Source organism: Amblyomma maculatum, chromosome 1, assembly GCF_055883805.1.
Source record: "Amblyomma maculatum isolate TAMU_Amacu chromosome 1, ASM5588380v1, whole genome shotgun sequence".
Classification (NCBI taxonomy): domain Eukaryota; kingdom Metazoa; phylum Arthropoda; class Arachnida; order Ixodida; family Ixodidae; genus Amblyomma; species Amblyomma maculatum.
This window is the reverse complement of record NC_139344.1, coordinates 428,003,941-428,031,092: the sequence shown is the minus strand read 5'-3', so window position 1 is coordinate 428,031,092 and position 27,152 is coordinate 428,003,941. Positions and strand designations below refer to the sequence as shown.

Below are 27,152 nucleotides of genomic sequence, written 5' to 3'. Positions count from 1 at the left end.
AAAGTAGTTGAGCTTCACAGACTAGTTGACAGTAGTTAATATGCAAAATCAACAAGGCATTGAAAATTAGGCGTTTAATGCTAACAGGAGCAAAATGTCACAGTTTGCGCGGGATATCCATAATACCCGAAATTTTAGTTGTAGCGTCATCTGTGTGAGCATCTCATGAAATATTTTTTTTTCCAACACAACATTGATACATTTAACTTGAAACACTGTCTGAATATTTGCAGTGGCGGGATGAAGTATTGGTTGGGTATCTATCTTAAAGTTTACCAGCCCCAAAACACATTGCGTTTGTTTTACTGCGGTTTACGGCAAGCGAGGTAACGATAATCCAATAATATTTTATTTAGCGGGAGATTTGCGCTTGAAATATGCCGGCATATCAACAACGTATATGATATAATTTGCTCTCTTGTTAATGTGAACCAGGTCGCTGATGTAAAAGAAAACCGCAGAGGCATCAAAATAATATCCTGAGGAAGTAACCCTGCTCTAACTACTCTCACATGAGACAATTGGTTTTTGATAACAATTCGAGTGTGAGTTTCCTGCCCCGAATTTGACCACTATTTAATAAAACCGCCATGAAATGTCCGCAATAAACGCTTTTTATTCATGCTTAATGAAAGGAGGTCAGTGCCCTTCCTCCAGCTCACGAACTACAGTAGTCGCATCTCCACCTCCAATACCAAAAAAAAGGATCTAAACAAAAAGAAGCAAGCAGGGTCACAAAGAGAGGGCATCATGCGACGCTTCCGCCTGTTTGTAAGCTCCATCTTCATTTTGCCTACAGCAATTCCAAGGCACACACGGGTAGCGATGTCAACACACATCCTGTTAGTGAATGATGGAGCCACGACCTGTGTTTCGTGACGTCGCCGCTGCAGGCACCACACCTCAATCAGTGATAAGTTAAGCATTGTTCGCATGCTGTGCACACCTGACGCGAGCAAGTCTGTGCTTGCGACGAAAATTCAAAGAGAGGAATGCCGCGCAATAATATATTTCTTGCTTGGAAAAAAAATACGGGAGGTCATGGAGACCCACCTTTGCTAGCCAGCGTACTCTGTTTTTTCTTTAAAAGGCCACGCTACCGCAGCTATGCTTTCACATGAGTGGGAAGCTTGGTGAGGGAGCCGTTGGTTTCGAATGCTGTCTGACACCAGATTCCTCCAAGGGCTCTTCTACCAAGCACGTAACCCAAAGAGAGCCGAGCGTTAGGCCAGAAAGAAACATCGTATTGAAAAGAGGTTCAGATATCAGCGGTAGCATTCAAAACAAGCCCATCCCAAATGCGGGAAGTATCTTCAATATTCACAAGCCCAGCGGTGGTCCAGTAGATGATCTCATAGCACTATATAACATCTACGCCAAAACCAAGTAGTATCTTACGAAGAGTCAAAGCGCCCCGAACGCATACCCTTGCCCATACCAGGCTTCCAAGTAGAGGCTCCGCGTTCATTTTGAGCACACATGACTATGCTGCACTGCGCATCCCAGCATATAAAAGTGTTTTGCATTTTACCTTTTTCGAAATGATGCCGTTCCAGACGAAGAATTTCGGCCCTGCCCATCCTCCTTCCTTCCAAACGACGCGGCCAGAACGCTCAATTTACGACAGCCATTATGATTAAATTTAGTTTCTTCATTAATGACTGACTGCGGTAATATTGTGGTGTAACTGTCTATAGTTCCTGCCACTTTTCTTAACTATGTCTCCTGCTCAATCACCCCACTCTTAGAAGGGCACTTCTTGTTAGGAATAATGTTTAATATTTAACATCCCAGTAAGCTAGACCCTCTGTATTCTCTGCATCTATTTCTTTTGAGTGCTCTTTTGCTTACCAACAATGGTAAAATTTAAATTTTTGCATTCCGCAAAGAACTGGATACGGCCCTCAAACTGCGCCTCGCGTGCATAGAAGTGGCAGAATTTGACTATCCGTAATGACGCCTGTTATCCATTACTACCGGTCGAAGCAAAAACCTTGCGCGATAGACCACCGCGAACCGGTCGCGTCAAACAAGCCAGCCGGCGAACGAGTGGAGGCCCACCTGATGTGGTTCAAACTTTTCGAACTCGTCCACATGGTCGGGCGGCACGTCCAGCAGCTTGAGAAAGCTGCGCCGCACCTTGTCCGCCCCTCCGGCGCCGGCGACTGCCAAGTGGTACTGGCAGGCGACCAGGTGCAGGGCGGTGCGAAAGTCAGCCTTCTCGGCCATGATGTACTCGAGTGAAGTCACCGCGTCCACTAGCTGACCCATACGCACGAAGGCCAGAGCGATATTCTTCATGATCTTCAGCCTGCAAGCGTCGGCATGGCTGAGAGATATACTATGGGGACACTTATCGCATCGTGCTATCTGCTCAAACGGCAATTAATAATTGAGAGGATATTTAATTACGTGTACAACATGCGAAACTAGTTAAAGTCTGGAGTCTACACTGCCTGCTTCTCCACCTCTGTCATTCCTGATCGCCCCACGCAGTCAGCCCGTGTAGGTTCCCATGCTGCATATTCAGCGACATACTACTGCAGTCGTCCTCTCCGCTTGTGGGATCTCCCACTACAGTAGAAACAGGCGGCGTAGGTTCTAGTTCCATTCCAACCTGAGATGTTACACAAGTCTGCACCCAACCATGAGCATTTCTCAACTGACATGGAACTTATCACCATGCCCGGCCGCTTCATCTGATCAGCGCACCTGCCAAGTGCTACCTTTTAGCGCACCTGCTATCTTGGCCATGTCACGTGGTCTCGAGATGTCACAGAAATCTTCGGCCAATCCGCGCTATATTATGTCACATGGAATCATGAATGACGTCACAGCCCATAAATCAATCAGCGTAATATGACATATGCGACGCCACTGGACGCCGCCATGTTTTAAGGCCCGCCAACTCCTCTCAAAATTACGAAATAAGTGCTGTCCAAGTCTAACTTCAACAGTTCTTTTTTCTCCAATGTGGCTGTTATGCTATCGGTTTATAGGAACCACTGCAGCCGATGCTAACAGTACCGCCAAGAGCGCGGGATCTTCATAATACTGTCCGGTCATAAATATTTCGGTGAGAGCTGTATAGTAGCTTCGGTTTATTTTCTGCTATATATACGCTCTCTAGAGGAACGAAGCATGCTGTTTACACGATATTCTATTCTGCGTTCAGCTTCTCGTAAAAAAACTACTGAATCTCGCCAATTTTTTCTGGCTAGCATTCTTACACCAGGCTCGTAAGTAAACAGTAGTTGATAGAAATGTTACTATGTAATTCGTGGAATCTAAAGCACAAAGGCAATCATCATGAGTGGGCACGGTGGATCCGGCACTGCAACGATGCTGACCAGGCAACTGTTCTTCGTTGTGCAGGCTTTGCTGGGAACCGCCGCAGTATCAACGGCTTCGAACTTCAACTGCGCAGATCACCATATCAGCATCGCAAGAGCGAACTCGTGCGAACCATCGAACACTTTGCAGCATCAGCTTCTCGTGGCCCTGATCTTCTGGCGACACCTTTTGGTCAGCGCCGCGTGACGTCATGTGTAGCCATACCTATAAAAGAGACCCTCTGTTGCTTCAGCCTCAGTGGGCACGGTGGACCCGGCACTGCAACGATGCTGACCAGGCAACTGTTCTTCGTTGTGCAGGTTGGTCCTTCTGTGACATTTAGCAGCGTTCGTAGTGACAACCGTTGCATTGTGGTCCTGCCGTGCCCACAGCAGTGTGCCAGTCTTGCTTACGAGTGCTTTCTGGTGTGTAAATTAGTTCTATGCGGCGATGTAGAAACAAATCCAGGACCAACGCAAAAGGAATTGTACGAACAAATATTTGAGGGCCAAAAAACTATTCTTGATGAAGTAAATGAAATTAAAACACACCTATGCAGCATTAACAATGTACTTGCCACCCTGCAAAGTGCAGTAAAAGAAATAGACGCTAAATTACATCAGTCTTCTACAACCGAGTTCCAAGCTGGTCAAGTAGAAACGACGCTGAAATCTTTAGAACAAGTGATGTCCTTTCAGACAAAGAAGCTAACCAATTTGGAGGACTATAGCAGGCGTTCCAATCTGATTTTATATGGAATTAAGGAGTCGGATGATGAAACAGAATCTACGATAAAATAAAAAGTAGTTAATGAGGTATTTCAGGACAAGCTGGGCGTGAAGTGTGAGTCAATTGGCCGAACACACAGGCTAGGAAAAAACAAGGAAAACCGACCAATAATTATCCACCTTCAAGATTACAACGAAAAGAAGGCGATTTTTGCAAACTGCAAGAAACTAAAAGGGTCTAATATTTATGTCCGGAATGATTATTCTCCATCCACATTAAAAAAACGAAAACTTCTCTGGGAGAGTTGTAAACGGGAAAGAGATCTTAAAATAAAAGCTTCACTAATTCATGATAAGCTTAAAGTTGCTAAAAACACTTTTTATTGGGATGAAAGTTTAAACAAACGTGTACAAATGTCCCTAACAACCTCTCCCGGAACGGACGTGTCTAGCGATTCCTCAAACATAAAGGATTGACGGGACACTGAAGGACCTCTTAAGCAGCTCAGGCTTATAAATGTCAATGCCCGCAGTGTGACAAATAAAACTGATGAATTAGAAATGTTATTACTGAAGCATGATCCTCATATTACAGTATTAACGGAGACTTGGCTAAATGAAGAAATAGGTGACGATGTGTTTCCTTCACGCTATACTGTTTTCCGAAAAGATAGAGGCACCAGAGGTGGCGGTGTAGCCATCCTTATCAAAAATAGCATATCTGCCTATCAGCTGGAAGATATCCCTGACCTTGAATGTTTGCGTGTCAAGATAAAGTGTTGGGGACACAACTTTATTGTTTATGCTATCTACAGGCCACCCGATGCCCCTGTTGAATATTTGCAGAATTTGGAAGAAGGAATGGTCAGACATGCGAACAATAATATTGTATTAATGGGAGACTTTAATTTGCCAAATATTGATTGGGAGCGCCTTAATGCAGGGAATGTGCAGAACAAAAACATTAGCCTTACTTTCAACATTGTGCTGCGTTACAACCTAACGCAGGTGGTACATGAACCAACACGTGTGCAAGGAACATGCAGCTCAATTCTGGATTTGGTTTTTGTTAGCTGGGATTTCCCAGAATATTTCGTTTCTATAGAACAAGGACTGTCTGATCACTGCATGGTGAGCGTCACCCTTCCACTTATGCAAATAGCGGAAAACTATTCTTCAGTGCTTTCTTACAAAGATTATTCTCATGCGTTAAAATTGGCGAATGCAGCTCGGCCATTCTTCCAGTCACGTCGGGGGTGCCCCAAGGTAATGTTCTGGGTCCCCTGTTATTCCTGATATATATTAATTACATCGTGAATGTTGTGAGTCCAGGTGTTCAAATCAGACTGTTTGCTGATGATTGTATTTTGTATAAAGATGCAACAACTCCACATGATCACATTGTCCTTCAAAATGATTTAAGCAACATATTAAATTGGTGCAGTGAATGGGGGGTGTTGATAAACGCTGACAAATCAGTATTCCTCCGTGTTACTCGTAAGAAAGCCCCGCTTGTTTTCTCTTACTCCCTTGGTTCTTCAACACTGCGCAGTACTAACAGCTACAAATACTTGGGTGTTACCTTAACTTCTACTCTGTCCTGGAGCTTACATATTAACACTATCTGCTCCTCTGCCTTCCGCAAACTCAGTTTCTTGAGACACAATCTAAAAAATGCACCCTCTTCCGTAAAGTTACTCTCTTACATCTCTTTCATTAGACCTAAGCTAGAGTATGCATGCATAGCATGGGATCCTCACACTAAGTCAGATATCAAGCACCTAGAGAAAATACAAAGAAAATCAGTTCGGTTTATATTTAATAAATTCGCTAGGTTTGACTCACCCTCTCAAACAATGATAGAAAATTTTATTCCCACACTTGAATCCCGCAAAAAACAGCTGAGGCTAGAATTCCTTTCTCTCCTGATAAATAACAAGCTTGCAATAAACCACTCCCCTTATATATCTCCTGCATCAACACGCTATACGAGACATCATCATCCTGACTCACTGACACCCTATTATGCTCGAACTAACACGTTTATGTTTTCCTTTTTCCCTCGCACAATATCAGATTGGAACACTAATTTACAGATGGCTATGCATTGCGATTAATATTGTATAATTTCTTACTACTTTTGTTGTTGTTCTTTGCTCTTTTTTGTACTCAACTATGCCCCTCTGCTTGGACCCAAGGGTCTGCAGTATGTAATAAATAAATAAATCATATTCTCAGTTAAATCCGCTTTACATGGAAATTTTCTTCGCTATACGTAATTCTCTACGCAAGTGCTGCAAATCGAGTTCATGTGCTTTTACACGTAAGAATCGGGCAATTCGGCGTTTCGATGCAGAAAGAGTGATTGCAGATTTCTTTCCCTCTGTTCACCTCATATCCTTGTGGGTATTGGGCACTTGGTCCAGCGCCATGCGAAAGAACTTGATGGCCTTGGTGTAGTTGCCCTGGTAGAAGTAGATGTTGCCCATGTTCAGCTTCAGCCGACCTGTGACCAAAGCAAAGCACCGTTGCCTGGGTAGCGGTTTCAGCATGTACTACCTATACGTTGCCGTACAATCCTGTTGTGTGCTGTGTTCTTGAAGAAGACGAAGCAAAACGAATAATGCTTAAGGGGAAGCCTCGGTGCGATAGTCAATGTTACGGCAAGAGGACGTGGCTCTGGGCACAGAGAATTCAACACTGGCGGGAGTTTAACTGCGACTTGCACTCGGAAGCCTTCGGCAAGGGGAAGGAAGATGTGACACGAGAAGGGTGGTGGTATGGAAAAACGTCCACAGAAAGGGTGGACTTAAACAGTCAACAAGAAAGAGGAAGGGTTTAAAGATTAGAGAGAGTGAACATGGCCTGCAAAGGCTTTGAGTCAAGTGCAGGTAGTGACAGCTGACAGTGCAGCTAGGATTTCAGGGTTGTTTTGTTTAGGTTTCTTTTTTATATAATGTGGCAACGCGAGTTTGGGAAAGTTCACCTGCCGGAATTCAAGAAGGCGTCGATTTCCTTGATATCTCTCTTCAGTTAAAAAATCGCCACCATAAACTAACGCTATCAATACAGACAGCAATACTTACATTTCCCAAGCATCATACGAGAGGCTATAATCTAGGCATATCTTCAGAGCAAGCAGCGCGCCACAGAAGAACATGTAGCGACGATTGCGACTACTTGAAACCCCATACGTTTTTGGCACACACCCTCGTTCAAGGAACCATCTCTCGAACTCTCTGAATAAGGCTTTAGAACAAGCAACCAATCTAAACATTATGTACAACGTTTAAGCCCCGCGGTAGGTTTGGCTACCAGCCCATATAAAGCCCCGATTTAACCAAGCCGTATATGAACGTTCAGCAAGGCTGTTTCTAAGGCTATTTGGTGGAGTTCGCTCATTTTGGAGGAGTCTGAAGTGCAAAGAAAGCCATGTACTTGAGAGAGACGCAGGATAAAACACCATGTCACGCTTCTCTCTCACGTATGTGTCTTTTTCTGCTTGCTTGAGTCTCTGCCGTATATGAACATGCCTGCGTGGTCATATCATTACAGAGGAGGAGGGGTATGATATAGCCGAGGGGAATAGGGTAGAGTAGGCTATCAGCCTAGTGAGTTTTCGCTCACAACGTCAACGCCGACGCCGAATTTTCGGTGAACGGAGCCTTAACACTGTCGCGTTAAAACTAGACGGCACCCTCAAACGATCAAAACTTAACATAGCAGCCCCCTTTACTTGTGAAATATTCAAGCATTCTTTCACACCTAAATATTTTAGAGGAATTATTGCTCTATCTTAAGTATAGCAGCGGCCCGGCCGTCTCAAGAAATTGTTTCTTAGTGCGACGCACAGACGAATTGATAATATCAGAGATAAGCCAGAGCAAGCAAACATCGGTAGCAAACTACGCCAACAAATTCATGCTCCTTGCCTAGATGTAAGAACTGCAAGCATATAGATCAGACACTGCTGTTATAAGCATGGCAAGTGATTTATCTTCGTAATAAATGCCGGCTTTAAGTGCACGTCGTCTAACCGCATATACATGCATCAACGTTCCTTCTACAACAATGCATCCGAGAAAGTAAGAACGTTCCAAAGCCGTATTTAAAAAATATTAATCAACGCGGTCATAACATCGACGGACCTAAGCTTGAACACTAACAACCCTTATCTCCTCGCACCCTCCCCTTTCGCAACGGCTGCCTCCTCGGAGTGAAAGAGCTATTTAAACCACCTCCACTACTCCACTCCACTTCCCTTATTGAAACATTGGCTAACACCTGAGTCTTTTCCTCAACCATTCTTGATTTTGAACGTAAGTATGAACCATGTGGAGACGAGTTCATAATAAATAATGGACATTTATTATGATTATTAAAGTTGGACAAAAAAAAAGAGAAAACTGCTCCTCCCGATTTTATGAGGAAAATGTTTCTGTACTGTCGAGTTCCATCTTGGAGGTCATGTTCTTATTGATTCCTTACGTAGCTAGATTCCCAAAGAAGCCAGTGTTTTAAGGATGCTGCAAATATTCAAAGTTTTCGAGGCGTTACCACAAAAACGACAAATCGCCACCACAAATCAGAGTGAAGTCAATTGCACCTTTCATGGGTGTATTTTCATGTTCATTACTAAGACCACAGTTCCGCAGTGTTCACTCGTCACGAAACGTCTCGGTAATGCTTGGGAGAGCTTCATATACCGCTCGAGACTGTCGCGACGCGTCGCCACTCTACACAGAAGGGCATCGTTAGAGGCGCAGGGCGTTGCCGCGGCCGAGAGGGAAGCCCTTCGGCCGTCCATTTGCCGGAAACAGTCGACGTGTGCTGTATATTTATGCCCTCGGCTAATGTAACTGGTGTGTATGTGACCATGTCGAGCAGTTCTTACAAGTTGGTACGCTGTTCCGGGCTTCAGAGGCGCGACAAAAAAAAAAAGTCTCGCTGGTTCCTTGTCCCAGTCAAACAGAGTCGCCGAGAAGAACGCAGAGGGAATTAGCGGAGCAGAAAGAAGTAGCTTCGCCTCTGCATTGAAATATGTGGGCGTTTTCGAAGAACATTTAATGTTCTCAGGCCAGGATAGCCTGGTACTCTTGGAAAGGAGCCCTGCCCTTTCCGCGACTGGTAGACAATCGAATGGGTTTAGGATTCACGAATGCGATTTTGGTGATTGTTCGGAGCGAATTGAGAACTTTTGTTGAATGAAAATATAAACGCAGTGTGGTACCGCCCTCTGGGACACGGAGGATGCGCATGCAACTCGCAAAGACGCCGCAGTGACCCAATCTGGCAAGCAGTGCTGAAAGCGGCTGTCAGCTCTAGTTCGAGTCTTTTACGAAACACTTGCTTAGAAGCTGCTAGTCATAATCTGTGAGTGCTTGCCAAATGCGCTCAATCCCAACCTTATTCTTCTTGTACATATACACCTTTAAAAGGTGCTTGGAAGTATTATTGTCATTGGCTTGCGAACATTTTTCCCAAAAAGGAAAAAAAGAAATAAAGGCGCTCTTATTATTATTACAGCTCTACGGGTGCATTTTTTACTTACTATGTGTTATACATATAACATGAACCCCAAATATGAAATATCCTTTAACGCCAACAGCCCAGCCCAGCTCAGTTATCAATGATATACAAGGAACCTATACATGCTGCTCAGTGATCATTGCAGAATGCATTATTTCCGAACCATGACTTAAACTCGGCTATAATGTGGCCCAGCAGTTCTTGAGCAGCATTCATAGCCCTCAGAGGGCAACTACTCGTGAGGCTACAAATCATTAGTGTACATGTGTAGCACCCACGTCATATTCTATATAAACGGGACCAGTTCTGAACGGCACACCGTACCTGCGTTCGAGAAAGCCTTGTTCTTGACGATGACCTGGTACGTGCCCAGAGCCTCGGTGTACATCTGGTTGTTGTTGTACTGCACGGCCAGGTTGAACAGCGCCTGCCGAGAATCCATCCAAAGCATTGTTAAGGCAAAGGCCTTTAAAGCCTCTTACTCACGGCCGCGTCCGGCGTGCTGAATTCAGGCAGTTCGGAAGATTCAGAAGGTTTTTATTGTAGCTATTTCCTGAAAGCACTCATTAAAGTAATGTCCAATGGCATTCATATATTTAAATAATCTGTACAAATTAAGCTCCCCTGTCCTTTCATGCTATCGCTGCCGTTTATTTATCCTCGCTATCCTCTTTCGATACTTATTTTTTATCCCCGGCTGCAGCTCAGGTGCTTCATATATTAGACAGCAATTACCGCGGGAGACAATATTCTCTGCTTTCTCTTTTTGTTTGTTTTCTTTAATAAACTATTACACTATCCAACGGCACGTGTCGTCATGAAGCGTATTGTTTCTATTTTCCTACTCAAAGTACTTTGCTTTCAGAGATGATTTGTGTGTGTGTGTGGTAAATGCAAGAAATAAATATACAAAAGTCCAGACCTCTCTCTTTGTTTCGTTGTTTGGTACAGAAAAGGGCTTAGCTATCGAAGATGCAGAATATTATGCAATATTATTATGCAAAATATTATGGTGCCATTCTGGCAATGATGTCACTGCGTGTCTGGTACGCGGACGGGTTGACGGAAACGCACTGCGCGTCCAGTTAACGCGGGGAGTGCCGCGCGGCGGCGCTGGCGATGCGGTCGCTGCTGGCGCCACCACACAGCGCACGGAGCCTATAGACCAACACCGATCTGTGACGTAAGCACGATGCGGCGGCGCTTCTGTCACCAGGCTGAGCCGACTGGGGGTGATAATTAGGGTTAGCGGCCATAGGAATACACGGAAGCGAAATATTTCAAAGCAGTTTTCTCATTTCACGGAGCACCTATGATGTCGTTATTCCGCACAGAGCAATCATGAACATCCTAGAATAGATAAAGAAAGTATGAAATTTTATTACCGAGGCTAAGTATTTTTAAGACACCGCGAAACGTAGGGGGGTGCGAGTTGGGACGGCGAACCATAGAAACACATGTAAACACAACTTGCCGCAACATTTTTCTCGTTTCGCAGAGCGCCAGAAGTGGTAGCTGGTCGTTAAACGTTATCTAGCGCTTTAACGAAGTGTGTGACAAAGTATGCTGCATCATTGCGGTGGCAGCTACTTTTAAAACACCTCGTTGTCTATAATGTGAGTTAGAATTGCATTGCAATAGCGCGGCCCATACAAAATATATGTTGTAAGATGGGGGTTTATTGAGCAGATCACCAGGACTCGATCAGCAGGACTGGGCAGATCAGCGGCGAACACAGCGACAGAGAACACGGGTCCAACGCGCAGCGATCACGATGCCACTGCCTGGAATGTTCCTCGTGCACTTCTTCCTCTTCACAATTACCCGCGGGACGAAGAGGAGACAACCTGGCAACTAACGGCGTGAGCAAGACGGCAGGGCCGTAATAGAGTTTAAAACGGTGGACGTGAATGATCTCGCGTCCGCGACGGCGTAGATCATGAGACGGCGTAAGAGGTTCCACCACATAATTAGCCGGAAAGGTGCGCTCCAGAACTCGGTATGGGCCATGGCATTTAGCAAGAAATTTTGAAGACAGTCCAGGAGCATTGGAAGGTATCCACAGCCACACAAGAGCGCCAGACGAGAAATCCGGTGTCGAGTGTTGGTTGTCATGGCTAGATTTATGGCGGTAGTGGGTGTTAGCCGTGAATGCGCGGGCAATTTGTCGACAGTCTTCCGCATGTTGGGCTGCTTGAGACGCAGAAGTATATTCTGATATATCTGGCTGATACGGGAGTATGGTGTCGATTGTAGCAGAAGGGTGACGGCCGTAGAGGAGAAAAAAAGGAGAGAAGCCAGTGGTAGACTGCGTTGCTGTATTGTAAGCGTAAGTGACATACGGAAGGACGAGGTTCCAATTTGAGTGGTTGGAGGAGACGTACACAGAGAATATGTCCCCAAGGGTACGATTGAAACGCTCAGTGAGGCCATTAGTCTAGAGATGATAGGCGGAGGTGGTTCTATGAAAATTGTTGCACTACCAGTAATGCTGCACTACCGTTTATATCATTAGACGTGTTGGCCGGTACCTATAGAGTGCTGCGTCCTAGCCGCAAAGAGCGAGTCTTTCTTAGAGAAAACTGGTGTTCACTATGGTAGTAAAATATTAAGTACACGTTTCTGCGCGGCCAGCTATTTCGGAAGTAAAATGCGTGTACCGACATCAGTGTTTAGACGCTGATTCCAGAGGCTTTCGGCTACCCCACAGTTCACTTCAAAATAATGGTGATCCCTCCTCCTTAACGTAGAAGTCGAAAGTTTAGAACAAGCGACGGGAAAATTATATTTTTAATTTTTGTCAGCTGCATGAAATGCGTCATTTGCAGCTAGGAAAATGTAAACACTCGGAAAGGGTCAGTAAAGTAGCTTTTATTAAGGACACTAATTTAATACAGGTATCTCACTATCTCTTTAAAGACGACTGTGACTTTATATCCGATGCTAAGAGCAAAGATCGATCCTATTTGCGCATGACATACTTTGAGCTCAATACTGGTATCGAGAAACCTCTGAGAGCTGGAGATGCAAGGACGAGGTAACGTAGTTCAAAGAGAGAGATACGTAAGTCTAGGGATGCGGCTATTCCGCTAGTAGCAGCAGCCGCGGCTTCAGAATTGTGGGATGTCAGTGACGGTCTCCCAGCTTATAGGTGGTTGGTGGTCATGAGGATGACCCAGTGTATCAACGACTACACTATTTCTCGCATTACGTCAATTCGCGCCCTGCAGTGGGTAAGGCCAAGCAGCGCGCTATGTGTACGGAGGATGTGAATTTGTTCATTCGCGCGGCCGAGTGATCTACCGCTAGCAGCTCGACTCACGCAGTACATCAGGTCCAGGTTGGGCGGGACCTCGGAGGCTGTTTGCTCCCTCTGGCGCGACAGGTTCTTTTCTTTGGCCACAGCGTCCTTCGCTTGGTCCAGCGCCTGAAAATGCCAAAATGTGATCATCGGGAAACGTGGTAGAGGACAGACATGAGAACTAACTTCGGAACCAGCCTATAGAAAGTATTCTGCTGGCAGCAAGCATGCTCACAGGGGCAGCAGTCATCACTCTTTTTAATAATCTTTTGAACGCTATCAGCCAAAAAGGACAACGTGTCGAAACGAAGCATGTAATCTTGGATACGAGTGATTGCTACAAAGCAACACTATTACTCCCAAAGGATAATCCGGCTTTTTACTTCGGTCCGTTTTGGTTTACAATGTATACGCTAAAGCGTTGCTTCATTCTACAGAACAAACAAAAAACCTGGCAACGGTTGCGACGAGCGGTACGCTCTCGATTACAGCACGTGGCACAGAGGTGAATGAGAATGGCGTCACACATGTATTCCGGTGTGCTGCGAGGCCTCTGTTAGTGGGCGTGTCCTCTCTGCGCCGGTATTAGAAAAGTATACGCACAGCAGGTTGTTGGATAGCGCAGCTCTACGCTCGTAATATCTTACCATGATTCCTCGTTGGCTCGCTGTCAATCGTGACTGAGTGGGACACAGCCCCTAGCCAACTAGGAATTGATTTCGCTTCGAATAATGAATCGCAGGGAAGTAGAGTGACTTCACTCCCTTCTGTGATCTTGTTTTTCTTCAAATATTTAAACGCGACGAATGACCGACTCTAGCGCCTTAGCCTGCATCACACAACACGCTCTTGAGTTAAAAAACTGACCCCGCCCAGAACATTATTATTTTGACAGCCACTTGGAAGATTCTATTCGACGCAGTAAAACATACATTTACCCAAGTTTCTGATTGTGCACCGGCGTTGCGTTACGAAAATTTCCGAAGAGGGGAGAAGCAAGTCAGCGTCTCGCATATTTCGTGGGAGATTTTGACCAAGGCGCAACACTGAACGATTAAATGCATTTTGCGATATTGATGTTTTAATGCGCGCTCACTTCAGTCCGTCCATCTGCAGCTTCATAGGAGCACGTAGCTGAGGTAAAGGCCAAATTACTCCTGCTCCGAACCTGTGCGCACGCCGAAGGTCGCGTAATGTGTCAACATCCTGTGTACAGCTATAGCGCTATAACACATTGGCTTGAGTCGGAGCTATCTCTACCTACAGTCTCAGTTCACCTCGATGATAGAGGAATACCAGACTACAAGCGTAAACGACAACCTCCAAGATTAGAGGTCCAGCAAACCCACCGAGTTTCATGCAGTGGCGTAGCATGAGCTAGCCTGCAAGCATTTAGAGATGGAATGAGGTCTCTTTAAAATGCAGGCTGCTGAACATCACCCTGTACTCGTCGAGGCTCTGCCTATCGAAAAAGTGGCACATTATATTATAAATATAAACAGCGCGTCTGTATACTAGGTATGATTTTTCACTTTGCCTGACTTGGTGCAGAGTGTTGTTTTGATGAGGTCACAGATTGTCGTGGGACGCTATAGTAATTCGCGGTAAAGACGTCGCGAACCGTGACCGGAAAAGGGATGCCATATCTTAGGGATAGCACAAGAAGGGACGACGGAAAATGCGCGCGAGCTGGCTGCGGCATGTGTATAGTTCAGACACCAGCACGACTGTTCACAAGGCACATCACCGCATTCAAAAGCTGACATTTGCCTTAACGTCACTTGTGCTGAACTGTACTGTGATAGGACCGCAGAGGCACCGTACGTGTATTCCATTTTGACCGATCTCCAGGACACTGCCCGATCGGCTAAGCTTTAAATTATTTCGTATCACCATTACAACTGTTAACGCTGAAATTGCAGAATCTCAGTTGAATTTTTGTTCTCCTCTAATTACCATCTGTCTTGTTGTAACGTTTTCGCTCTCCCCACCAATCTTTCACGGAGATTACAGCATGTCTACGAGCTGAATATACGCTAGTTAAAAAATCCGCTTTTGTTCTAAAAAGCTATCCCTCTCTTTATCAAGAATGGTGCTCTGCAGAACGCAGAAAGCGCTATCTATAAGGAACTTCTGGTTTCCTAAACAGCGCTTGAGCGTAAACGCATCCACAAAATGATGAAACCGATGCGACACCCGTCCAACAAACCCAAAGAGCTGAGCTCCGTGTCGCCTTCCGTGCTTGCGTGGTTTGCTTGCACTGCTAGAGTGTGATAAGGATTTCGCTGCAAATACCAACTGAAAGCTGCAGTAGCCTCCTAATAACGGTAATATTTGCAAGATTCGGGACAATGAGTACTGACCAGCCAAAATCAAAGTGGGCTACAGCGGGATGTCAAGATTTTGCGCTCGATGCAAGGTGACTGCCGCTCCCGGAAAGGCGTGCCCTATTGGCCTCTCGTTTTAGAACAAAACAGTGATTAGCATCGGTCCGCATATCAAAAGTGCGAATGTCGCATTAGGCTCCGCTTGCACGAAACGATCTTAAGACTGTCTTAGCTAAGTCCAGACTTCATCATTATCATCATCAGCCTGACTATACCCACTGCAGGGCGAAGGCCTCTCCCATATTTCTCTAATTAACCCGGTTCTGTGCTATCTGCATCCGCTTGAGCCCTGCGAACTTCTTAACCTCATCCGCCCACCTAACTTTCTGCCGCCCTCAATGCGCTTTCCTTCCCTTGGAATCCAGTTTGTTACCATAAGCGACCATCGGTTATCCTCTCTTCGCACTACATGTCCTGCCCATGCCCATTTCTTCTTCTTAATTTCCACTAGAATGTCGGTAACTTGAGTTATTTCTCTGACCCACTCTGCACGCTTCCTATCTCTTAATGTTAGCCCTACCATTTTTCTTTCCATAGCCCTCTGAGTTGTCCTCAACTTAAGTAGAACCCTCCTGGTTAGCCTCCACGTTTCAGTCCCATAGGTGAGTACAGGTAAGATGCAACTGTTGTATACTTTCCTCTTGAGCGATACCGATAAGCTGCTCCAGTTAAGTCCAGACTTAACTGGAGTCCAAAGGATACACTGCTTAAGACTGGAGTCAAGGCTAGGCGTCCTGACTTGAATAAGTCGCTTGTACGATTACGACTCTAGTGCCGTCTTAGTTAAGACACAAGGACGCCAGGTCCTGTCCCCGCTGTAAGATGTAAGCATTCCGTCAATCTTGCACTCTATAAAATCTATGACATTGCTTTCTGCAGCTAAAGATTGTGTTACGAGGTAAAATGCCCCAAGTGTTCGATGAAGGTGCTCAGGGAAGTCACTCTCGTGAAAACGAGCCGAACCGAAGCATTCGGCGTTCGGAACACAAGCCGTCTTAAAGGTCTTACTACACACCGTTTAAGTCTGGACTTAGCCCTGACTTTATCGTGCAAGCCGGGGTCTGGCAATTACATTTGAGGGCCAAACAAAAGCCGGTTCATGATGCCGAAGAGCCGCATTCACTATGGAAGGGAGTAGTCAGTTAGCACAACAAAGTTATATTTGTTCTCATCTCTGCATTAAATGCGCTTTTAGTACTATTCGCACGGAGTAAGGTTTTTAGAAAAAAAAAAAGAAAAAAAGTTTCTCGCGCATTCTTATGAAGCAATGAGAGGCTACATTTTCAGAAGGTGTTCCCTTTTGTATTGCAGCTGGCTTTATTTTGCAGTATCCGCAGAATGGATAAGGTATCATGCATGACCACCAACACTGTAATTGCAATAGACGTTGCCAGGAACCCATATACGCACAGCACAATGAGCATATCGTCAGGCTTTCCGTCGCGCTAGCCGCGTAAAGAGGAATCCTGAGCGCCATCCACCATTGCGAGTCTTCAAAGTGCGTTACGCGCCTGTCAACCGCACAATGCGGGTGACAGGAAGACAGCACAGCCCTGTTTGTCCTTACTACATGCGCCAGTTTTCAAACTGAGGCCGTCAGATGGCCGCACTGATAGTGAGCTCCTGCTCGCTATGCTGTCCTGGCAGAGTGACGGGCGAGGTGACTGCGCAGATATGCCGTAACACCACCATAAGATTTGAACAAAGGTGCCTGGCACGGCGTGTACACTTTTACTTTTTATTATGTAATCCATTCGAACTTAGTATTCCAACAAGAGGGGCAGTGCCACAACCGCTCACCAGTTTGTATTGCTGCTTGGAGGCGGAGATAGAGCTCTTCTCCACCAGATCCATAACGGCGCCCTCCAGCTGCTTCAGCCTCTCTTCTGGGCTGCGGGCAGAAGAGCAACAGAAAAGTAGCTGCACGACCACTGCATTAGCCAGTTCTCTTCTTCATGAATGACTGTAGGCCTGCAGTATTATAGCTGTTAGTGAAGTACAGTGTTCTGCATCTATAAGCGACATAGAGACAGTGGAACAGATGTCCTTGATTCTTGAAAATGTGCTATCTATAGTCGCATTAATCAATGCCGATAGTTAGGCCGGAGTTAAGTAGGTTAAAGCGATGAACTGTCCAAAAGCAGCCATTACCAACTCCTGAATTTATTCAATGGAACGGAACTTATTTCCGCAGTTCATAAGTTTAAGCACAGCAGATGCAGGGAAAAAAACGTTCTGACGGCTTTTGAAAAGCTAGTACTGTAGAATAAGACAAGGGGTAAACCAAGAACTGCTGACAAAAAGCCTACAAAGTTGCTGTTGTCCCAAAGCCTCCTATATTATCTATGCCCTGTTATAGGTGCCGAAGTCAAAAGATGCCGACCATTGCTTTAAAGGCCTAGGTGGATGAAAAAAGGGCCCCATCTGTGCATCCGCGCTGCGAAAAGAGAGCGCCCACTGGTGAGCATCGCTAGTCGCAGCACGTGTTTAAGAAAATAGGCTTTCCTCGACGCGCACTGAAATTTTGCGACACGTGCAGCAAAGAAACAAAAACCTGAAACATTCAAATGCGCCTATATTCATGTAAATGCCTAACTCGAAGAAATTAGCAGCTTTCATGCCATGTACTACCCAACTCACTTCATTTTAAAACGCAGACACACGCCCAGTCGAGAAAAAAACTACAGAACTGTGTCAAAAATACTACAAAATATTCTGTTCTGTAGTTCTGCCGTAAACGTCTAATTTTTTCTGTAATTCTGTAGTACTCGATCTAGTTCTACAGCTTTTTCAGCAGTATTTTTCTGTTGTCTGTAGTACTTCTCTATTGTAATCACAAACAATTCTGATGTTACTACAGAACGTTCTGTTGTCACAAAGGTTTCCTCTCAAAAACCGCACAGAAATTCTGTCGTACCAGAAAAGTTTTAGTTTTTTTCCGACTGGGACGCGTCATCTGCTCGAGTAGCGATAGGGCATGCACCGCAGGAGCTTCTAGTAGTATGCTGCCTCGTCTGGCCAATTAAAGAACCACGGTTAGTAACTAGATGTCGCCGCGATAATAATCCCTAGTTTTACGATCGGCAACTCAGCTGACAGAGGTATAGCAGTGTGCTGACCCAGTGCTTTCTCACATTTCTTTCGACTGCAACTGCAGATTGGTACCTTGACCCGCTGTCTTAAAAATATTTTTGTGCAGTTAGCTACGGCTTGAAGATGGTAACTGTGCGTTCGCTGGAAAGAAGTTGTTTGGTACGTTGCTGCTGTCGCGACTGCGCGCCCTCTAAGAAGAATGCATCTTTCTCAGCGCTCCAGAATACGGGATTCGGAGCGCAGGGTGTACTAAAGGGACATGCCTCATGCCAAACACGAGATGCTGAAAACTCGGCAACGTGATATATGCATCGAAATGAAGCGCTTGTACCAAGCGCCCCCGTAGAAAACGAGAATAAAGGTTGCCAAAGAAAGCTGCCCTCCCCACCCCCACCTAACCCCCCACCCTCTCCTTCTATCGATTAGTACAGGTGCTGATTCTTGCGGCCATATGTCATGCGTAAAAGCAACATTAACTGGATACGCATCGCAGCACCGTCGGCTCTTAACGTTAGGAAGTCCTACTGAGTGGTTAGAGGGGATGTCTGGGTAGCGAACGCCGCTCAACATCGAGCGCTGCGATGAATGAAAAGGCAGGCGCTTTTCCGCAAAGAGGTGTGCTCGTCGCATAGCAAGAATAGCAAGCGTAGACTGCTACGCAGACCGAAGTGCAGAGCAAGCAATCTTGAGATGCCAGCGTTTAGTTGCAGAAACGTGCCTAACTGCAGCGAGTACCTAATTTTTTGGCAGGTCTCGCGAAACGACGCTGGCATCCGGAAAGCGGCCGACAACATTGGTGAACGACCGCGCCAGAGGGAACAACTGCACATGTATAATAACTGAGTCCTTTATTACTTAGTGCTCCCGGAACGTCTCCGAAACGCTATGAGAGAGCTGCACATACCGCTCCCGTCACTGTGCACTTAAGGGCATCGTTCAAGAAGTAGGGCGCTGTTGCGACCGAGAAGGAAGTCCTTCAGCTGTTCCTTTGACAGATAACTGCGATGTTTTGTGTCTTCGAATAGGCAGGAGACAGTTGAATGGTGTTGCGCCGCGCCTAAGGGGAGCTAAGTGTGCCCTGTAACAGTACAGAGTTCATTAACAGCAGGTTTTAAGTTGCGCAGTTTGTTTCACGGCTGGCGTCTGCTCCGGTGAGGCACTCGAATACCATCAGCGCTGTCCTCGTCTCTCCTAAAACTGCCTATTGGGCAGCACAACCTATCGTCACTCAGTACTACAATATCAAGATATTTCGAGCGTTTAGGTGCAAATGCAGCTCGAAAGATGACTGTGGTCAGTTTTGTGACGAGAAAAAGCACTGAAGAACTCTTGTTCTGCTTTACGCAAGAAAACATGATGGCACACGGCATGATGGCACAATACCGATGCCTGAGGGGTTTTTTTTTTCTTTTTTTTTTTTTTGTCCTAGAAAACTGAGCAGATCGTGTCCACAAGCTCAAAGCAAGGCGGATGGACAGGAGATAAAACTAAAAGCCGCGATAAGCGCTCATCATTGTTTACTCCGTAGCATTGTATAAACTGCCGCTCTCTTCCGGTGATTTGTGTACAAGGCAACCGAAGCTATGCAGACTTGTGAGGCTGCGTGCATATGGACACGAAAATTCGCATAGTGGGGGGCCCTTGGACGTCTACATGAACACTGAGGTGGCTGCATGATAAAAAGTGCGCTCCCTTGTTTCTTTAGAGTGACCATTCCTTTAAACAAAGCGATCAGTTATTGAAGTAAGTTACAGAGGCAAAGGACATACGTGACAGACCGAATGCGCGTATCAGCCGACCTTCACTGGCCTTAGCAGAGAGACCTTTGGGTGTTTCTTTGGAAGGTTGCTCGCTGGTTTATTTTGTCACGGGGACAGTTTTCAACACATATTTTCTACAGCAAACCACAATTGCGTAGCACCTGTCTGTGTTTTATGGTCCGTGCATCGTGTCTCCTTCACGCTGCAACTCATGACGATCTGTGGTCGCATGGACCTTCGACTGAGCACCGGAAGAAGAATAAAAATCTGAGATGTTTTATACTTAAGGATCATGCAAACTCGTTCTGGGGTAAGCAGCGTCGTAGGCTAATACGTAAGAAACGAAAACCCGTTTTCGCTAGCGCAGTCAAATGCACATATTATGAAGGGAGTGTTGGCTATGAGCGCTATGTGAGACCAGTTAGAGGGCGCTTTCATGGGTGCGTCGCCTATGACCACTTGATCGAGACTCGGTGCATATATGTGGGCATACTCGTGATCTAACGAGAAAAAGAGCTACCACTGCCAATTCATCGCATATCATGATGGCAAAATGTTCCGAAGCATTTCAAATCCTTTTCTTATCCACCTTGGCACCGAAAAAATTAAAACAGTTTGTTGGTAGAATGGCCCCCTCACCTGTGCTCATGGCTGCAGTCATTTTCAATTATCAAACTGGTTGAATGCTGCTGTTCAGGGTCATTTATTTAGTGCCGCTACGCTGCGTATTTTTGCACATTTTCCTTTCTAATTGGTAGGCATGGCTACTTTTCGAGCGTTTCAGCCTAATTTATTTTGTTTGCAATGAACCTTACGCATTTAAGAGAAACTCCGGTGTTGTTTTTTATTTTGAGTTTTCTATTGCATTACATTCCTAGATGTGTCCTGACTCCAACACAAAAAAAAGCAGTATTTTTTAAATTCCAAGAAGAATTATATTTAATAAAGAAAAACAGCAAATCGAAACTGAAGCTACTTTCATGGCCAGAAATGACGTTGCAGTTGACTAAACGGTTACATGCAGTATTGGAAAAACACTCGCAATGCGTTGGGTGGTGGAAGTAAAGGATGGAAATCACGACGCAGAGCATAAAATGGTCCAGATAGACTAATTCACTAATATAAATGTTCGTGATCACGAGGGGGCTGCCAGGAACGCGGTTATAATGTTTGTGACCTCACAAACGTAGTGTTGCCCGCTGAAATCGTCTCAACTCAAGGCACGAAAACTGTACGTTTGAAAATCGTGTTGCGCGAATTAATTATAGCACGGCGTCCAAATTTGGTAGATTGCCCAGGAAAACCTACAGTAATTTTTTTTACCACAATATTAGAATGTCTAATAATCTCCGGAGTTTCCTTTTAAAAACCTGAATTTATGTATGGAGACAAAGCTTACACGGTTACGAAATAAACATTTCTGATTGCTATTAGCATAGTTGGTTTTACTATATGCTACTGAGGTTGTAACCCTCTGGCCCTTTGGTTATAGACAAATCGAACGTTGTTTTGCCGGCCAGTACAAGACGGCACAAGAAGGGAATGCAGGGTGCTGCTGTATACAGTCAGCCCAACGCTAGTCGTCGCACTGTAGACAAAGCTAACCTCTAAGTTGCTTGGAACGCATCGAGCGCTGTGCACCTTTGCACGAACGGTATAGGACATTTCTTGTCACAGTCAGCTGCTGACCGAGACTCCGTGGGTCCGAACCACGTGGTGCGAACCTCGCAGCGGTTGTCGGCTTCACGGTCCAAGAAGTTCAGAAAGCGCAAGTACAATACAAGAAAATGAACAGGACAAGGCCCTATCAACACACGGTTGACCGCCAGCGGGTTGTCCTGTCTCCTTGCCTGTTTAGTTTTCATTTGTTGCTTCATGATCTTGAGGGAATGCATGCCGACCGGCGAAAACAACCATCATCCTATCGTGCTTTCGTGGAACTGAATGCGGGTACTCCGAAGTAGCGATACAGTTCGGAGTGCGTCAAGAAACCCGTGCGTAAAATTAAAAAAAAAAAAACATACGAAGCCCTGTCTCCACCGCATCTCACCTTATATTGCGGTGTTGATTTAGCAAGCGAAAAATCGTAAATAAGCGTCGGGCCTCCTGTAGGCTGCCGTATCGGTCCTAAGGTTTTGCACAGTGATGTAATTTACTTCGTTTGCACTACGTCTTCAAAAAGGACGCTTCAAGTTAATCGCCTGATACGCTTAGAGCTTTGAAAATGTTACTGATGCGTTACCCGCCGCATCAGGAATACAGTACGTTGAGAATAAACAAATATATCAGGGCAGTTCAATCGTGACAATGTTTATGGGGTACGAGCGAACTCGACGGAGGGCACTACGAGACCTGCATAAAAAAATGTTAAGGGCAAAAAAAAATAGGGCATCATTTGTGATATTTTTGAACTAATGCATTGAATCTGGCTGAAATATATCGTGCTTATCGAAGTATGGTCACTGGCGTATATCAGCGCGAATCGGCCTTTGTGTACCTATACGTGTTAACCGCGCAGTGAAACACACTGCCCTTGCTCATATTTGTTCATAAGTGATGTTCTGACTTCAGACAACGACCAAAATTTCTTATATACGGTGTCTCCAATAAAAGCGAAAGAATATGGGAGCGGTATAAACGAGAAGTGCGGAGGAAAAGGGTGCTAAGCACAGCATACATATGCCTCAGCTTTTATCTCGGTGCACGTTATAGACAGTTTGCAGTGGTCTGCGATGTTTTCCTATCCCACATGTGCTCTGGTGCCGAGCAAGAGCTGCGTAGCCTGGGCATCGGGTTTGAAACTGTATGGGCCTGTCCGTAAAAAATGGCCGCATCGAAATTTATGACTGGTGACATGCGAACACTTGCTAATGCTCGTTTAGGTCTTTCTCTTCAAGGCAACAACACATAGATTGAAGACCGCGGGCTCCCATTTCATCTCTTATCTAAACTGCTTTTAAATGTTCACGACAGCTTTCGTGTCCCACGCGCCCCTTTTCTGGACGGCTTTTTTGTGATGCGGAAACCAGGAATGTTATACTCAGAATGCGCTGCCACTGACCTGGTGCTCTCCTTGGAACTGCTAAAAGAGGGCGTCGACGTCTTGGCCTGGGCCAAGGGATCGAAAGTGCCGCCTACCGGACCTGCGGGGATGAACAGCACAGAGAAAATGCGAACTTGACAAGAAACAACAGCCGCATTCGTATGCATCACAGTGTATCCTAAGGAGGTGTGGGATGAGATGTTTTATGGTAATGCATTCTCACCGAAAAGTTCGTTCCTCGCACTAACACTGCCCGGCTGCAGCGAACAAGATCAGTGCAACACTCGCACGACCCAAACCTTCATACACACCTTACATCACTGCAGAGCTCTGCCTCCTGTCACCCTGAACGAAGTTGTGTAGCTAAGCAGTTATCTTCTGCTCTGGCGTATACATAAACACTTCTAGAAATTAGAAGACCCTCCAGCCACCCTTTCCATTCTATTTTCAACATTAGGTACCCTTGTTCTCACAACTTACACGAAATTAGGCTGACAGGTCTTAGTTACAATGCAGAAAAGAACAGCGTTTAGCCTATGTAGCATGTAACAGTATTTTGTGTTAAGTGGAGATGGTGCTTGAAGAAGCCGCGGTGAAGATAATGGGCTGGAATCGTTATTTCCTTGCTTTTTTTGCGCGTGCACCATCTGATACAGGCAACAAACAACTGACTATAAATATAATAAGTTAAAACTGCAACCGAAAATCATTAGGTTGTGTTTTTGGATCATTTAGGACGAGAATAAGGAATATTTGTAGCACACATTTCAGTACACTTGGATATAAATTGTCTGAGCTTACGATGTTTAACAAAATATCACTTATGAACTTGTTGCACTCATATCGAGTAAATAAAACTGGCATATGAAACGAATGAATTGCGATTTGAAGCGAAAAGCTTCACTAGGCTATAGTCAACTCCGAGTCTCGCGTGTGCTCCGTCGTTAGAAAAAGCCACAGCCATTGATTGTTAGCGTGACCTTTTATAATACGTGAAAAAATTGCATTCCGAAATTCTTCCCCTGATAATGGCCAAACTTTCGTGGCTTAAACAATTAAAGCCTCCGGAACGCATCAGGCCCTCTGCATGAAAAGGGGTCATAAAAGTCTTGAAAATGCCTTTCTGCTAGTTCCGTTACAGCGTTTTAGAAATAGATATTTGTATTCTCGCAAGTCTGGAACAACAGCATTCGCTATCTTCCGGTGTATTAGCGCGAAAGCATTACTGGCCCCATTGCACGAAAATCCATCTAACGTTATTGTTATTGCTGCAGTTGCTACTAGGGTCAACACTGGATGGTACCTATGAAAATGGAAAATAAAAGAAATTCAAAACTTATTTGACCCTGCAGAAGCTGAATTGGAAGAGTGCGAAAGCATAAGCATTGACTTGGTGGCTACTATTGCACACCTTTCTACATCTGATAACCGTCGCAAAGTCGTACCACTGACACTGGACACATCAGACGATGATCAGTATAACGACGCAGAACCATGCCGCAAGTCGCGGCCGCACAAACAGGCGCTGAGTAACGACGTTCTGTAGCGCAGAGACGGAAATGCGCTCTCGTAAAATGCTGTGGAGGCATGACTCAGCACCTTTTGTCTCATCAGCCATGACTCATATGCGACTCGCGACACGTCTCGTAGATTACTTTTCAACACATTCATGTCCAATGACAAATTATTCGCAATTCGTTGATGATACAGCACTTCCTTATACCGTGACTGACAACTCTCATCCGGCGATTAACTGATGATGTCGCGAAGGGACCAACTACCGGCGACGCATTTCGCGGACACTTCCGTCACCAAAGTAGCCTATCAATGCTTCCGCATTAGTAGTAACTACATTGGTCGGCAGTGGGGTTAGAGCACAAGCTCTCTGCACGCCAAGCAGGCACGCCGCTGGTAAGCCCCGAAAGGTTATCGATTCAAGCGTCTAGAGAGACACCCAGTGAACGCGTTGTGAGCTTGTAGCACGTCTAAATGTGTTTTTGTATAGGTACTGGTGTTAAACACCGTTAATAGACAGTAACAGTCATCGTGACTAATGATTACAGGTCTGGACGCATTGAACTTTGCGTATCAATTGACTGAGATTAAACCTCGAATGCACATTGTCTACGTCTTTCTTGCAGGCTGTACCAAGTCGGATGGTCTTGTGGCTTTGTAACTTCTAGGTCCGAATATTGCACTTAATTCTGGTGCGCAGCAAACACGCTAGACCCATTATGGAACAATATTAATGAATTTACAAACATTTCCAGCGAAATTGAGGCAAATTCTCACACGTAAGCCATCGTAACGGTCTGTACAGCAATTGTTTTGCTCAGGTGAATTTGGCGAAAAACTTGTCGGTCTTTTTATTTCCTGCTTAACTTTACTTGTTTGCATTCTACGAATACTTGGGCCTTCGACATTTTGAAACAAAGGCGTATAGAAGCGGCACACAATAGCGAACTGTTACGCCAACATGCGGGCAAGCTTCCTTTTCCGCACTCACTGCGCGCCTAGTGTGCAGAGGTGTCTACGCTCACCTTGCACCGCTGCTGAAGAGTAGCCAGCTCCTCGCACGGCAGTCATGGGCCGCGAGCTGAAGCTGGTCGCCGCCGTGTTGAGCCTCGATGGAGGCACCACCGACGTCTGGCCGCGGAACTGCGAAGAAAATAGAGGCATGATAAGATTGCTACATTATTTTACTATTCAAATGCAGCTTTCTGGGATGCGCTGTAACTGCCACGCAGCTGCCGGATATTGCAAAATGCTATTATGCGCATGTTGATGAAAATCGTCTAGCTTTTCAATGCGTAGCAAAATTGTAGAGGCACTTGAACCACTAAAGTGCGATGAGGTGAAAGCCTTTATAGCGTGGTTGAAGCGCCAGAAGAGGAGGTATTTTTAATTGCGTCACAGGAAATGAAAGCTAGAGTATCTATCACACTGCTTCTGTGGACGCCTGAACCGCGCCGTAAGTAATGGGAGAGCCCGGCGTGGATAAGTCTGAATGATTGACAGCTATAGTGTGACTGGTATTGCCGACGGGAGGACAACGATGAGCCATTAAAGGGTTGCCTTTAAAATTTGCTTTTAACTTTTTTTCTCCTCTCGCGCCTTATAGTTAAAGCTGCCGTATAGCAAACCAATGGGGTATGCTTTTACATTAACTGTCAAAAAATACCGACCTTCCAAGGGAGGATCTATAGTGCACTTTTCCAACCATTAAAGAAATTATGCTTAAAAATTCCCAAAATTTGTCCAAGTTGCTCCCCGTTGCAGTGGTTGTCGCTTACTTCCAAGAGGTAATAAAAGGGTTGGATTCTGAAGATATAGGGGAAAGGGATTATGGGTCATGCATCAGGAGGCTGAGAACTGCTGATAAGATTGCCCTAGTAAATAACCCATGGCAGAACACTAAGCAAACAAGGAACAACGATAGGACTGAAAATTTTTGCGAAAACTTATGAACCTGAGAACATTAAAAAGCGAGGAACGGTTCGTGATAGGCAGTGCGGTAATAGAGGGTTTACAAAAGTAAGTCTGGCAACCATGAGCGGCACGCTGATCCCGCGCTGGCAGCCATATTTTGTTCGCTCCATCTGTTCGCTTTGGTTCGCTTCGTGTCTGTCCGTCAGCGCCCGACGTTCTGTCCGCGCTTTTCATGTTGTAACCTAGTGTGCTGTGCTTGGACCTCTCTTCTGTCCCTGGCGGTGTCTGTTAGCGAAGCCAAGAAGCGTATTTGACAGCCGAGGCGCAGCGGTTACAAACTGCTCTACGAGTCGTGCATGGGCCCCTCATCGATCCGCGCAGCGTCATCCGTATCCAGGTACAGTATCTAGAGTTTTGTAATGTGCAGATTTTTTTTGTCTGTGTGCCTTTGCTATTTACTTTAACGACTATGAGAGACGATCGCGAGTTTGCTTGGTTTGCGCATCACCGTCGCTGATCCCACTGCCACCAGTGGGATACTTGTTGGTG

General features: G+C 45.5%; 1 protein-coding gene across 1 annotated transcript in view; it reads right to left on the bottom strand.

The window, feature by feature from the left end:
* Positions 1-27,152, bottom strand: part of nompB (intraflagellar transport protein 88-like protein nompB) — an 83,097-nt gene that overhangs the window by 43,940 nt on the left and 12,005 nt on the right. Inside the window, exons 4-10 of the mRNA XM_084587387.1 lie at positions 25,715-25,832; positions 23,193-23,274; positions 17,079-17,169; positions 12,913-13,017; positions 9,915-10,017; positions 6,453-6,567; positions 2,062-2,311 (exon numbers count right to left, since the gene is read on the bottom strand). Of these exons, the coding sequence (XP_084443513.1) occupies positions 2,062-2,311; positions 6,453-6,567; positions 9,915-10,017; positions 12,913-13,017; positions 17,079-17,169; positions 23,193-23,274; positions 25,715-25,832 (864 nt within the window). The remainder of the gene's footprint in view (positions 1-2,061; positions 2,312-6,452; positions 6,568-9,914; positions 10,018-12,912; positions 13,018-17,078; positions 17,170-23,192; positions 23,275-25,714; positions 25,833-27,152) is intronic.